The sequence below is a fragment of the Passer domesticus genome, chromosome 5 (assembly GCF_036417665.1).
Source record: "Passer domesticus isolate bPasDom1 chromosome 5, bPasDom1.hap1, whole genome shotgun sequence".
Classification (NCBI taxonomy): domain Eukaryota; kingdom Metazoa; phylum Chordata; class Aves; order Passeriformes; family Passeridae; genus Passer; species Passer domesticus.
The window spans coordinates 38298523-38313794 of record NC_087478.1 but is presented as its reverse complement, the minus strand read 5'-3'; the positions used below and the strand labels follow the sequence as shown (position 1 = coordinate 38313794).

Genomic DNA, 15272 nt, shown 5'->3' with positions numbered 1-15272 from the left:
AGCACTGTTCCGCCAGGCAGCCTTTGCTTTGGAGCAGTTCTGAAACCTACTCATATGGAATAACATTTGTTTGAAATAGTATAGTTGCTTATTGTAAGTTATTAGGGGATGTATTTCAAAGTTGCAGTGTGTGTGTTTGTTTCAGGTTCTAGGTAAGTGGTGTTTTCTCTATCAGCTGGTGGAAAGAAGTAAAAGTATTTTCTTCTCTGTGTGTGTGTTTCCAGAGCTGATGTATCACAGTCAATAGAGCAGAAAGGGCTGCACAGAGCTGTACCATTTTGAACTCTTCTGTGGATAGGAACACAACTGAATAGCCTTAGACACAACTTCTATGTTCTGCCATCTTCACACTAAAACATTGAAAGATCTGAGCCAACACTAGACTTTAATGAAAGCAACATTTTCTTAACAGTTTTTATAAAAGTAGCTTACCAAATTGCTGAAGAAGCCAATATAAAGAGAAACAAGCCAGTAAACAAGATAAACCCCTAATCAACCCTTTTATCAATGCCTAAACCAAAACATCTTTGTTGTACAGCCTACCAAATCCATAGAGCAGAAACATTTATGTTAACTGTTACGATAGAAAAGGTCTGGTGTATTTTTGACTGCAGCATTTAATAAGCATTGTAATTAATCACTCTTTTCTTAAAGGAATGAATGAGGAAAAACATTCAGTGCTCTCAATTTAGCCACATGATCCTAGCCCCAGCTTCGGAAATACATCGCCAAACATTCATTAAGTAAATTATCACGAAAGCATAAATATTGCCCCTTTAAGACTTGATCTAGGAAACACTGAAATTGTTAAATCATGAACATTTGTCAATAATTATTTACTTTTATAACTGACAGAGTAATTTCCATTCTTCTAGATTTTAGGGCAATTTTATTCACTACTGGAAGTAATTTCTTTTAATGAACAACTAATTAAAAAATAAAGACTTATCAGTGGAGACTTTTCATTTAGCACAGCTCAGCTGCCAGAGAAATATCCATGTCCTCCCACTTACCACAAATGCTGAGCACCCATCTTTTCTGTATAAGGTGATAGGATATGAGTATGCTCAGAATGTACTGAAAAGGGCCTGTGGTTAGCAACACCTCCTGGCAGTCATTAACTGAAGCACAAAGGGGGAGAAACAGGTTTTAATTAAAAATTGCTTCTCCAGAGTCATCTGCTTGTAGCTGCATATTGCTGAAGGGTGAAATAATTTGTGAAACAAGCAGACTGAAAAAAATAAGTCAAGTTTGTAAAATCTCAGTTTTTTCAAGTAGAGGCACCTACAGTTTTATGCAGTACTTCTGTCTGCAAGATTGAATATGATCTGTATTTTGGTAATTACATCAGGAACACTTCCTGAAGGTGATTGTCTTTTGAACTCTGCTGTGCCACTGATTACAACAGTTAAGATACTGGAGTGTGGCAAGGGAGCAGAATGAGAGAAAAATCCTGCAGTCTGTCAATAGCAGTTGGTTGCTTCTCTGGAGCGTGCCATGCTGCCTCTGCTGTAGACTACTTGCATGTTTTGATCAGGTCATAACTGTAAATCTTAACAGATAATCAAGAGCTGGTCTTGACACATGGTCTTCATTCTTAACACTTGAGACCATGTAAGGTTTACAGGTGTCAGGAATTCCCAGTAAGAATGACAACATTTCTTTGATCATGTAATATCACGCTGGATGTAAAATTAGTCATTTTGGCCACAATTTGCCAATGTCAGTCTGAATTACTGATATATGATAAAAAGTAAGACTACAAGTAAGAAAAAATCTCATCTCAAGTTGCACAGAAGAAAAGAGACTGAATCACTGGGATGCCATTGCAATATAGAGCTACAGATTTTTCTGTATGAGTGTTAGCAACCTTAAGTTATTTTTAAGACCAAATCCTAAGAAATACAGTACTTTCTTGTTTAAAGAGCAATATCAAAATGCCAATAATTTTAAATTACTTTATGGAACAAAGGTTTCAGGTCACAAAGAGTCATCATCCAGAGTAGTTCATTGTGGTATGTTTTAGGAACTGTGAAATAAGTCTCAAAATACATTAATCTAGAAAATTATCACTATGAGCTGACCTGACAAATCAAAAAAACAAGCCAACCCAAAAGTGCTGTGCAACTACCTCTTTCTATTTCCATAAGATAAGAAGCACAGCCACACCACACAGTTTTAATGCTTAGAATAAAATAAAAGGACAGTCTGTATGGATGGGTCAAGGCCAGTTGCATGAGTTTCAACAAGCTAAGTGCTGGGTCCTGCCCTTCGGTCACAGCAGCCCCAGGCAGTGCTGCAGGCTCGAGTAGAGTGGCTGGGAAGTGGTCCAGGGATAAAGTAGCTGAGGGTGCTGATGTCAACAGCTGAATGTGACTCATCCCCCTGTACCCTACCTTGGAGAGGCTGGACCATGAATTCTGTGTCCGGTTTTGGGCTCCACACTAAAGAATGACATTGAGGGGCTGAGTGTGTTGAGAGAATGACTGACAACAGAGCTGGTGAAGAGTCTGAAGCACAAGATTTATGGGAAGTGGCTGAGGGAGGTGGGGTGGTTTAACCTGGCTCAGGAGTGACTTTCTCCCTCTCTCCAACTACCTGAAAGTTGGTTGTAGCCAGGTAGGGTTGGGCCCTTCTCCTGGGCAAACAGCAGGACAAAAGGCAGTGCCCTTCAATAGACACAGATAACTGAGTGAAATGAAACCATTATCTATGGTACGAATCTGCATTCTCTTCCCAAATACAGTGTTGCATTCTTCAGCCAAAAATGCAACTATGATGCTGTGTCCAGTCTGATTTATCTTGACGGAAGTTTTAGAAATGGTTGGTATTGATCATTCATATCCTATCTCTAATTTCCCTAAACACCAAATGATTTTCAACAGCAAGACTGGAAATGCATAAAATCTTTTACTGTGTTCCATAACTTTAAACCTTCTGGAAAGGCTTAGCATGTTTATATGCAAGTAAATCAGATAGTACTGGGAAATGTTCCTGGATGGTCAAACATAATCATCTGTAGTAATCTGTTGGCCCAGACTCTGGCACACTTTTCATTCACACTAATTTATACTTTTTCCAGGCAATTACTAATCATGGTGTGGGAATAGGACTGTTGCAGGGACCATTCCCAATAAGCAGTTTGCATGCAGGCTCTTTGGACACTTCAGTGTTGACTAACATATTTGTGTACTCTGCTGTGCCAGTTGGCCACAACAATTGGGAACTTTCCCAAGCACATTTAATTTACTCCTATAAATATAGCTTTCCATTTCCCTCTAATGATATCACAGCCTCCATGCCAACTCTGTTACCTCCTCTGTTTTAGCTTTGACACATTATGCCTGCCTCTTTTTTGCTCCATTAATTGCAACTCTAGAAATGGGCAGTAACAGTGAAACACAGTAATGTATGGGATGGAATTTCTTGGAAGGACAATCTTATCTAAACTAAAGCAATAAACAACTGAGCTAAGAAAGAATTATTTGAAAGGGTATCCAGGAAAGAGTTTTGTGTCTGTTTTAAGTTGCTGGTAATATGAAACCTATTTTTTAGCCCTCATGAAAAGGGATGGTTTTTAACTATGGAACTTGATCAAATGTGTCATTTTAAATTTAAGTGTAGCACTCAGTGTTGCAAAGTGAACTTCTTGTTCTATTAATGTTTTCTTCATTTTGTTCTAATGACCTTTTACTATATTACCTTTCAAATGCATTAAGTACAAAAATAAAATTTCAGAAATTAGGAAAAATTTTTGAAGGTTCTTGTAAAGCAAATTAAGAGTTCACTGATTATTTTAATATGTGAACAGTTCAAAGACACATGAAGCAATAAAGTATCTTGGTTAATTTGCACATAAACCAAAGTTCATCTGTTCAGTTATTACAAGGCAGAGTGTATATAATGGAAGCTTATGGGGAGCTAATTGCAAATGAGTCATCAGAAATTTTTTTTAAATAAATTCACAAGTTTTATTTTAATTGTTGACTCATCTGCAATTTATTTTCCCAACTGTTCTATCTTGCTTGTTTGTCAAACCATGTCCATGGTCATCTCAATCTTTTCATTTAAACAGACTGTGCAAATATTGAAAACTATTCTGCCATTTAATATCTTTCTTGGTCAGTGTCTGAAAACTTTGAGTTAGAATTGTGTTTGTGCTGGTCCATTTTGCCGTATATGCCACCTGTTTATTCTGAGGTGCAATGTTGTTCAATCTTAGGAAACCACACTTAACTGCAATTCCAGTGCTGCTTTCCATGCGCCAGCTAGACGGTTAGGAGTCTTGGTAAATGGATGGGAGTAGGAGTAAGATAAAATGTTTCCTTTTGATTTCCATCTGGCTGTGCAGGGAAGGAACAAGATATATTCCATCATGGTAAGCTACTATCTGGAGATGTAGACATAGATAGTGAAAATTATCAGGGCTAAGAAGGAATTTTTAAGTGAAGAGAGGCTGTCAGGACTAGCACTCTTTAATTAAAGATGAAGGAGACCAGGATGTATTTATGTTTAATGTACCTTCTGTAGAGGAGCTACACTAAAAGTTTATCTATTTATTTTCTTCAGAGAAGAGAGGCCAGTGGGTGAAGATGAAAGATGATGTATAATTTTTCCTATGGCTATCTTTCCCATAAGATATTACTGAGAATGTCCTACACCAGACTTAGGAAAGGACTAAATCTTTATATGAACAATGCAGGTTAAACCTGTAGTTGGCTCCTTTTTGGTACCTTTTTTTCTTCAAAAGAAAATTCTTAGTGCACTAATGTTATGAGAATTTTCTACACATGACAAATATGGTTTTACTATGCAATTTACTACAGATGCATATATTTTGTATATATTTTAAGTTCACTATATAGCGCTATGCAATTTTTTAAAGATTTTCGGTGCCACTTTAAGAACATACTAATTAACATTATCACTACTTGGCACTAATCAAAATTTAAAGCTGCTGCATGAAATTGCATGAAATATTATATATGAAACTCTGTGAAGTTCTAAAAAAATTATGAGCTTTGAATTTTAATAAATTTCTGTAATATCTGTTTAATGTTCATAAGAAACCTGTTCATGTTGCAGTGAATGTGAAATACGCACAGCTATATTGCTAGGAATTTGGAACTGCCTGGCCTGAAGTGGCTTTATTACTTAACATTGTAGATGTGATTTAACTTGTTTGTGTCACACTATATCCTGTAATAAAACATAAATAATTTTGCAGTTAATTTTGCTGTGCTCCACAGACTTTTGTATCTTAGTCTGGGATGTTAATCTTCTGAGTGATTACAGCAGCAGACTTAATCTGGATGTGACTGTGAATTTGTTGCTGCAGATGTTGCTTTTCACATAATTTGTTTCAGGAAAGTAGGAAAAGCCATTTTCAGGGTTTGTGTGGTTTTAGTTTTGCTTCACATAGTTATAGAAAAATTATTTCTGATAATAATTTTCCCTTGGGTGTACTTAATCAGTGGTGGGGGTTTTGTCATTGATTATAATATCTTCTTGTCATGTTTTGATAACTTCTTTAACATTCAGTTCAAGCTCCCAGGGTAGGTTTCACTGCAACTAACTTCAGATATCTACAGCGTAGGCATTTCTGTCTTTACTGCCTCCCACCTCTGTAGTGTGATTCATCTCAAACTAAAATAGACATCTAAAATAGGTCAGAAACAGTGCCCTTTGAAAGTGCCTGTCTTTATTGACTGTAAAGGGAGCCTGTGGTAACACACAAGAGACATGGTCTCTTCCACTGCAAATAAAGCCCAGCAGAAGATGCCAAGGCTCACTTCTGCCCTTGAAAGAAAGAAATGCAAAAGCTACCTTCTTTTGGCAATGAGATTTCAATGTGTCCTTGCTCAATAGCAGCCACATAATTCCCAGTTTTCCATCTGCTCTCATTCCACCTGAGATTCTCTGTCCATGAATAATTTCCTTCTTTTGATCTAGAAACTTTATAGTCATACCACTAAACTTCAAGCATTTTCAAAATGAGCTATGAGTGCAGAACACCAGGCAATAGTCATCTGCTCCCATGTAGAAGGGACAAGGTCCTGTTAGATGAGAGCAGTACTCTTTCAGTATCATAGTGTTTAATTTAGGTTTCACTGCATTTTTATGCTTTTGTCAAGTAGCTATTTTTCCTGTCCAAGGGTAGGTTTTTAGACTACGATCCTTAGTAATAACAGTTCTATCTTCATTTAATATTGGCACAAATGTTTCTTGATTATCAATCTATCTTCATCTCAGTTTTCTACCTTAAGATACAGGTTAAGCTATAAGAATGTTAACAACATATACATTCCACTGCTTATAAATTTACGGCACTTTTTAGATGCATGGCAAGATGAATCGTGAATAATGCTGCTGAGTCACTTGCATGATAAATTTTGAAGTCGTCCTGACTGAATGCAGAAAGGAAATAGATAATTTCTTTTTCCAGTGTTCTAGAAATATTTAATATCCTATCCTACCTTTTTTTTTTTTCCCAAAGCATGTTTAATAAAACAGAAAGGTGACTATTATGAAGATTAAGACTTAGAAAGTCCTGTTTTTGGGATTTAGCAAGTTTTGAAAACATTCAGCCTAAAGATTGGAATAATTATGGTTTTATACTGTTGTCTATTGACTTTTCTTTTAGAATTTCCAGGAAGGTAAATAGGGTTACTGAAAATAAACAATAAACCAGCATTAATCAGCATAGCGTATTCTGTAATTGCCCAAGTCTGAATTATGAACAAAATAAAAAATAAAACCCAAAAAATATTTAGGTCAATGGGATTAATATTTTCTAGCACTGGGAAACTATCTTTCAGCTGTATTTGTATATCTTGATTTTGTTGCACAGAAAAATGCAATGTTTCCTACTTCATATCACTATGCAGTTTCTGGATCATTCTATATTTTTATAATAGTTTTTAAGGGGAAATGAAAGTGTGCTGAGGCAAGATCTGGAGCAGCCATTTGCCCTCAGGATGGTATTGACTGTTTTGTTTTATAGTCTCCAATCTTTTCTCTGCTGGAAAGATGATTTTAGACAGTATCAGTACACAAACACTGCCATTGCATTTTAGAAGGGAAAATTGCATCAAGTGGTTAAGGACAAGCACAGATATGATACGCTATTAGAAGAGACTCTGCTTTCTACCATGATCACTTACAAGGCCATATCTATGACAATGAAAAAATGTGCACCATAGCAAAGTCTTGAGGTCTTCTCAAGCTCATATGTTATTACTGATTTGTGCCATGTACTTAAAAAAAAAGGCAAGAAAAGGTTTTGTTGCTTGTGTCTAGCTATAAAAGGGAATTTTGCATTGTCTTTAGGAGTCTACATTTTGTGAATAAAGTTGGAGCAACAGGTCTGACATTTTCAAGCTTACTCAGTCACTCTAAGTGCTTTGCCTCTTAAGTGTACAGCAGTGAGACCTAAATGCTCAAAATGGCATCAGCAGGGCTGATATGACTTAAGAGAGGCTATTCAGAGCTGAGCATCCTTGCAAATTGGATAAGAGATGTCATTGATTAAATTAGTTACTGCTTTTGGGGGTATGACTGTCAATATTAACAGTTCTTCAGCAGATTCCAATTCCAAGGGTTGTGATGCCTTTCAGGATTGTTGCTCTTTTACCTTCAGGACAGGAAAGCTGCCAGGGTAAATCTACTTAACAGAATTTCATTAAGTCATCAGTAATATTTCAGTTTTTTCACAATGTGAAAGAAGGCATGATTATGTAGTTTATGGGTTTATTTTAGTTATTCTTAATTTTCAAGTTTGTGTTGATTTCATTCAGAAATATATTCACTGACAGTATAGAGAAATTATGAAATTTTAATTAAGAAAGTAAAACAAACAGACCTCCTTTTGCAAAGGCCTGCTGATGTCCACAATCTTTACTCAAGAGAATATTTCCAGTTCCCATGAAAAGTATGGGACTAATCAGTCATGAATTTTAGCTTTTGATTCATTTCTGTAAATTCTTTCTCAAAGGACCAGTTTAGCAACTTGCATCACTCATTATGACAATAGGTACTTTCCAGATGGAGCAGAAATAGAAATAAATAACAAAGACAATTGCCTTGGCACAAGCTTTTCTGACAGCCTTTATCTTCTAGATAAAACTCTGTTACTCATTTTCATTAGTAGTTTACTCTTTGAACACTTTTTATACTTCCAGAACAGAATACATCTCTATATAAAGATTGCAGAACAATTTCTGTATAAAATAAATTATTAGAATGAAAATGACTAAAATAATAATGTTAGGAAGAAAAAGTATTTTCTGAAGGAAGAGTAGGAAGGTTAGAGAGGATATCTATTCACAGTAAGTTGTAGTGTCTGAACACATTATCTCAAACTTGTATCTTCTGTTTTTCCCTCATAGTCTTTCATCCTATTTTTATCCTCAGGATGAGACACATAATGTAAGATGTTCACTTAAAAAGAAAAAGACACTCTGCTGCTGATGATACATAGGCAATGATTATCATCTTATGTTCTTTCTTAATTTCACTCATCCTTAATGTACTGTGATCCTTTGCAGTAATGTACATGATTTAGATTCTACACTTACTGATAAGAAACTACTTGTATTTTGCCAAGTGCTGTGATACCACAGTGTGTAATGTTGCAATATAATCAACTTAAAACATAAATAGCAAAACTGACACTTAAGTGATATGACACATATCGAAATAACAAGCTGACTGTTTACATTGTCTTGCTACTGTCTGGGATCACGTTACTTTGGAGGTTTTGATCCTGATTCATCAAGACTTAATGTTAAATTTGACCGAAATGTTAAAAACGTTCACAAAGGCAGTTACTTCTTTGATCCTACATAAAAAAATTGTCTTTGATTCCATGGACCATCTAGTCTTTGTCATGAAATCTCTAGCAATGTCAGAAAACAGAAATGTAGTTCTGGCATCAAAAGTGAGTGGCAGAGGACCATTATATATAGCAAATATAGCTTAATATCTGTGCTATTGGCAGTTGAAACCCAAGAGTTGTGGAGAAAAGAAAATATCTTTTCAAATCAGGTATTAACTTTCAGAGATAAATCTCTCAATTTTTTATGGCTTGGTTCATTACTTTTGTACAACTCTGCCATCCTATCCTCCTTCAACTCTCACATTATGCCTAAAGTCCAGTATACTTCTCTATATACAAATATTGAGTTTTCATTCTATTTCCATTTTAAATTCACTCAGTCAGTAACTGTCCCAACACATAAAAATAGATAAAACCAGTGTTTATATCAGGTTCATTTCAATTACCTAATAAGCCTCAAGTACAATCTTCATTTACTGATAGTTGAGTTATACAGAGGAAGCACAGATCCAGTGCTGGGAACTTGAATTGTTTCAAGAAAAATGGAATGATGCTTTGAATATTCCACCCTGGCTTTGTTGAACCATGTGGAAAGGGAGTCAGATATAGAACTATTTAATTGTTAAGTCTTCAGAGTGGAAGAATTAATTATTACATCTGTGATGAGCAGATTATTATAGGGCAGTGCTCTACAGGAGTCCTAGCTGTGATCAAAATTTGCTTGTCTAGAATACAAAATAAAGGGAAATTTTGCTCCTGCGCAAGCAATCAAATAGTATCTTTTCAACTTAGTGTCATCATGGTTGCCTTCCATATTTGTTGATTATAGACTGCATACTTGATAGGTTATACAAAATCTATTCTGAATGAACAACTGAATTCATAAACTCGCTTGGATGTTGAATGAGCAATTTTAATTTTGACCTTTCATAGCATAGAGAGATTTTCTGTTAGTTAAATGAATTCTCAAGTTTGCCATTTAAAGGAAAAATGGTTATAAGGGTTTAAAGTTGATTTGTTGATGTTGACGCTCTTTTTTTCAAAGTAAATACAATACATGGTAAAACATTTCACTATATGCAACAAAGTAGGACTACTTTAAAAATTAATTATATTCATACTTGCAGTTCCTGTGAAAGTTTTGTCATTGTTCTCATGCTTGAAAGGGAAGCCATCATACAGAATAAACCTGCTGGGATGCATTTTATCCTTTAGTATTTCTGATATATAGTTTTTACTTCTAACAGAAGATATGTTTTTCCTGCAGCATACTTGTCATCAAGGGTTACACAAATCCTTATGTTCAGAGTTAAAACAGGGCTCATAGGTTCATACTATGAGCCCATACTGGTTGGTACCAGCACTTGTTCTTGTGACACAATTCCTGGTAGAAGTTGGTATTTGCATACTCAGAAACAGCAAAGACCAATGATGGAAATGTTGATAAATTGCTCTTAATTACAGAGACAAGATGAAAAAGAGGCTTTATTTACCAATAAGATAAGCTGATCTTTTCCTACCAGTTTTAAATTCTGTAAGCGTTTTCTGTTAGTACTAGAAGCCTGAAAGGGAGCAAGAATTTCCTTGTTCTGTTTTGTTGTCTTTAATTCTCCCACTTTGCTTTCTGGGAGCTATAATAGCTGGAAATTGTTAGTTTCTGAAACTTCATATGTGTGGGTTTTATACATTCTTTAATGCTTTGTTGATGGGGGGAGAAAAAAGAAATATTTTTGGCATAAAACTTCATTAAATAAGCTGAAAGGAGCTGTAAATATATTTGGATATAAAAACCAATTAGATTTCATGTATGACTTCATGAAGATAGTCATTAAAATTTGATATGCAATTGAATATATTTTATTCTGAACTGTGGTAAGGGTTTAACACCATTTCCAGCCACTAATTGTTGGGAAAACAAGATTCTTTAAACATTTTTCAGTTTAAAGCAAAATCAGGATCTTTTAAGCCAGATGAGTAACATATCATCTGATACTCCCTCTATTTTGATGTCTACAACAGAAGGTAACACCGAATCATCAATTCAAGTACAGTGTTGTCAGTATTGGAAGATTGGAAGGGTTTCTCTGAATCTGTGAAGTAGAAGGTCTAGTGGTTTAATGTGAAAGCTCTCCAATGTTCTCAAAATCACACACTCCTGCTCCTGGAGGAAGACATGTTTCTTTAACATGGCTTTCCCTGAGAGAGACAGAAATGAGAATAATATGTGATATAAAGTCCTTGTTTCTGGATAATTACTTGCCTAATTCAATAAGAGCTGGTGATTTAAATCTTAACTCAAAACATCTGCTTTATATTGCACTACATAGTCTGAAGAGAAACTATATATCACAAGCACTACCATATTAAAAAGCTGAGTGTGTTCATCAATTTTAAAAAGTGCATCTTGTCTCTGCAGTCAGAAATAGAAGGGTTTGTATTAGTGTCCCTGAATTTTCAAAGTACTTTACATAGTCATCTGATATATACATGTATATGCCTTCCTTTTGGATGTGTAACTTACTGGGGTTTTTATATATATATATATATATATATACATACACACACCTCTGATATATATAACAGGTTATGCGTTTTGTACGTACTATCAAAAATCGTAGGCTACGCATAAAAAAACACACTCAAAAATTAAATAATCACACTGAAAATTTTGGAGTGTAATGTCTAACCAAAATGTATAGTCCAAAATAATTCATATGATACAGGTTCAGTGCTTGATAACTCATACATTCAAAAGTAACTGAAACTAAAGACATCTCAGAAGCATTGCCGTATCCCATACTTTTAAGCATGTACAACTTTTTTTTCATGCCGAAGATTTTTTTTTCCTACACTGCAAGTCTCAGTTTAAGGAATAATTAAACCATTAGTTGGAAGATCTATGGGAGCAAATATTTTAATGGGGATTGCATCCTTTGTAAATACTTCTACCACTGAACTGTAGTCATGGTCTCTAGGTGTCTTTCTCTGTTTGTCTTGCTGGGTGTCTTCATTTTATTTCAGTTCCATTTTCTGCTCTTTTTTAGTTCATGTTGCTTGATACCCTCCTTAGTCATTATTGCATTCTATTAGACATGGGAGACCTGGTTCCAGCTCCTTGTTCGGAGGAGATTGCTGAATCTCAGCTTTGGGGCTGCTGGCTTTTCTGAAATGTGACTCTTTCTGTAATTGTGAACACTCATTCTGCCATGCATCAGTTCATGCTTTACCAAATTCACTTGTGCTCTAACCGCTTCCTGACAGGACGCTAGTTTCATATTTTTCAGAAAAAAACCTGCTGTAAACAAACATTCTCAATCTATTTTGAGAGTTACACCAAAATGACATTCTGATTCCATGAGGACGCTACAAAAATGTCTGTATTACAGTTAGAAAGAAGAAAATTCATAGTCTTTACCTTTCCTCATGAGGTGGAAGTTAGTGGAGAGTTACAACAACTGCTATGCCTTCTCTCCAGATTTATACTGATTAGATAAGGAAATATGTTTACTGGCATGGGGGGCTGTTGCTTTTTTTTTGTTGTGGTGGCATTGGTGGCAGGCTTTTTAACTACAAATTTCTTTACCTAGGAAGGAAAGCCAAAACAACAGATAAAAGACAAGGAACAGTATTCTGAAAAGCATTTTTCAAGTAGCAGGCAGACAAGACATGGTGAACAGTGATCCCAGTAAGGGCTCCCAGTGGAAGGCTACAGCTAAAAAAAAGATATGCAGTCCTAGAGGAACAAATAGGGAACTAGCAAGTATAAATACAGCAGTAGTGTTATGATCATGAAAGGCATTATTGTAACTGTGACTAAAGTATTTGAGTTTAACTGTGAATTAACTACCTTAAGATTTAGCACATGCCAGTATGAGAAAATGAACTGAGTTTTCTATATGCCTGGTAGAAACAAGGATTAAAAGTTCCAAAAGTTGAAGGAAGAGAAGTTCAAGCTAATAGATGCAATTACTGAGTGGTGAAAGTACTTGTCTGTTGGAGGAATGTGTATGGGATTTTGCACATGAATTCTTCAAATTATGCATTTGGTGAGGAAACCGATGTAAACTTCTTTCTTTTTCCAGGGCAAACTATTTTAAATGTCCATAAAATAAACTTTATTCATTGCACTGTGGAGAAATAGCACATGTTTGGTAGGCATATTATAAAGAAGAAAGTATCAGCTCATAATAAAATATTCTCTACTCAGATTATAGACAAACTGGTATCTTTCATTTGACCAGCTGAGGGGCCTCTTTGCCAATACAACCATCTAGATTTTCTGGAAGAGGAATCAAAGAGGGAAGAATACACTGTAATCTGAAATCTAGGTCTTAAGAAAATGTTCCAGACAGTAGTTTTGCCTTGATTCTGTAAATGTTATAGAAGCCATAACACGGTAATTATAAGAAATTTTTATGAATAGGTATGAATAAGATCTGAGAATATTTTTTCTTTTTGGCTTACAAAATATTATTGTAGTCTGTGCTACTCTGACACATTTAAACAGACATCTCTGCATCTTTTCCAACTCCTTTCACAGTCATTTTACTTTAGAAGCTACATTATCTTCTATTGCTAAAAGCACTAGGATAAAACAGAATAAAAAACATAGGCAGCCTGGCAACTCGCAAGGCTTTTAGAATTTTGACAAGTTCCTTTTGAAAGTACCATTTTCTAAGTGTTTTTTCTGTCTCTTTTAAACTTTGTGAATAAAATACAAAGTGCTTGACAGAACATGTAAAGTTTGTTTTGCAACCACTTTACAATTTTACTCTTTTCTGTAACCCTACTTTTCAATTTTTGTAAATTGCACACTTTTTTTTTTTTTTTTTGCTGAAAGATGCCAAGTTCTTAGAATATTACTTTCTTCATCGTCTTCATGTAGTTCAAATGATCTGTGTTTGAAGAAAAGATCTGATGAATGATTTTTGAATGTTCAGTGCAGGTGTTCACGAGTATTATCCGCTTTAAAAAATAACTTCTTTAAAACATCTTGTATATAGCTAATGAATTAAGCTGTGGGTCTATAGCTTTGCTAAGCACAGTAAGGCTCAGAATAAAATTCCAAACTTATACTTAACAATGTTAGGTAAATCTTTCTTCAAGAGAGAGTCAGACTGAAGATGAGAAAAAAATAATTAGAAAAAAAATAACAAAAGAGAAGCTTATAATGTGTATTATATTTAAACCGACTATAGCTCTGTTAACAGTCTCACAAATATGTATTTCTCCCCAGTAGTAGCACCAAAAATTAAGAAATGTAGAAAATACTAATTTGGAGAGCAATACACAATTTACTTTTTTTTTCTAGGCAATTCTGTTAAAAGGACAAAAAAGCCACCTTTGTGTTATTTAAAGCAGGTTGTATGTGTTAACATAGCTGTCAGCAGCTGAAATGATAAAATTATCATTGTTATCAAATACAGCTATAAACTGAACACGAGGCATGCTTCAGGTTAGTCAGAAGAGGTCCTCTGTTTTTCACTGTGCACGCTTGCTTGAAATGAAACTGTGTTTTATTGGTTAACTGGGATGCTTAGCATAATCACTTTGCAAGGCTGTGGTGGAGGGAGGTGATTATCACTGAGAACAGATGGGCAGGTCCAAAGCATTGCCAGATTCTGCACAAGCTCCACGTACTGTAGGTTCTGGCTCTCTTTTCTTTGGCATTTCTAATTTTTATTCATCGTGCATATTACAACGGGCTAGCTGAGCTGGAGGTCAGGGAGCAGTGACCTTACAGTTTAGCTCACAGATGCAGGAGTGAGGAATTCAAAGCACTGTCCCTGTACGTCTGAACGGATGGGGCAGACAGAATTTTGTCCAATTGCCTCCCTAAATGTATAAAAGGATTTGTCTCCGAGCTTAGCTCTCTGCTCTGCATCTGTAGCTCTCTGTGGATTGTATTGTGTGTGACCAGAAATGATATTCTCGGATATGAACACTGTCTCTGCCTCTCCTAAAGTGCATCCTCCTAATGGGACCCGGTTTTATACTTTTCAGGTAAGTGAACTTTAATAACACTGAACGGATTTTAAATGATAGGTAAACTTTGAATAAGAGTAGCTAATATTTTAAGAGGCTTATGTATTCATTAGTTTTGTATATGTGGGAGAAAAAAATGTAAGAAGTCAATATCATCACAGTAAGTTTGCTGCCTTAAAAAAATCAGCATGTAATTGCTCCTATTCTAACACAAAATTGCATTCATTATGATTTTGCTTTTGGTTTTTTTTATCCAATAATACTATCATCTAGCAATTAATTAGACTTATAGTTCCTTACATGGACCCACACTGTCTTTCTGTTTAGTTCAAATAAGCACTCTGTTGAAATTACCAGAAATTCCAAAGTCATGTTATACAAAATAGATTTCAAAAACTTTGTATGTTGTACCTGTATGGATTTTTTAAATATAAATCCTGAATGTAATTTC

At 35.2% G+C, this 15272-nt stretch overlaps 1 protein-coding gene across 4 annotated transcripts in view; it reads left to right on the top strand.

Annotated features, from left to right (window-relative positions):
- Nucleotides 1-15272, top strand: part of PPFIA2 (PTPRF interacting protein alpha 2) — a 284919-nt gene that overhangs the window by 76555 nt on the left and 193092 nt on the right. The window contains exon 1 of one of the 4 annotated variants that reach the window (XM_064419617.1): nt 14415-14839. The exons of 2 other annotated variants lie outside the window; for them this stretch is intronic. In XM_064419617.1, the coding sequence (XP_064275687.1) occupies nt 14759-14839 (81 nt within the window). In that variant the 5' untranslated portion in view covers nt 14415-14758. Of the gene's footprint in view, nt 1-14414; nt 14840-15272 lie in introns of those variants that run through there. One more of the 4 variants, XM_064419618.1, reaches the window with a different exon arrangement.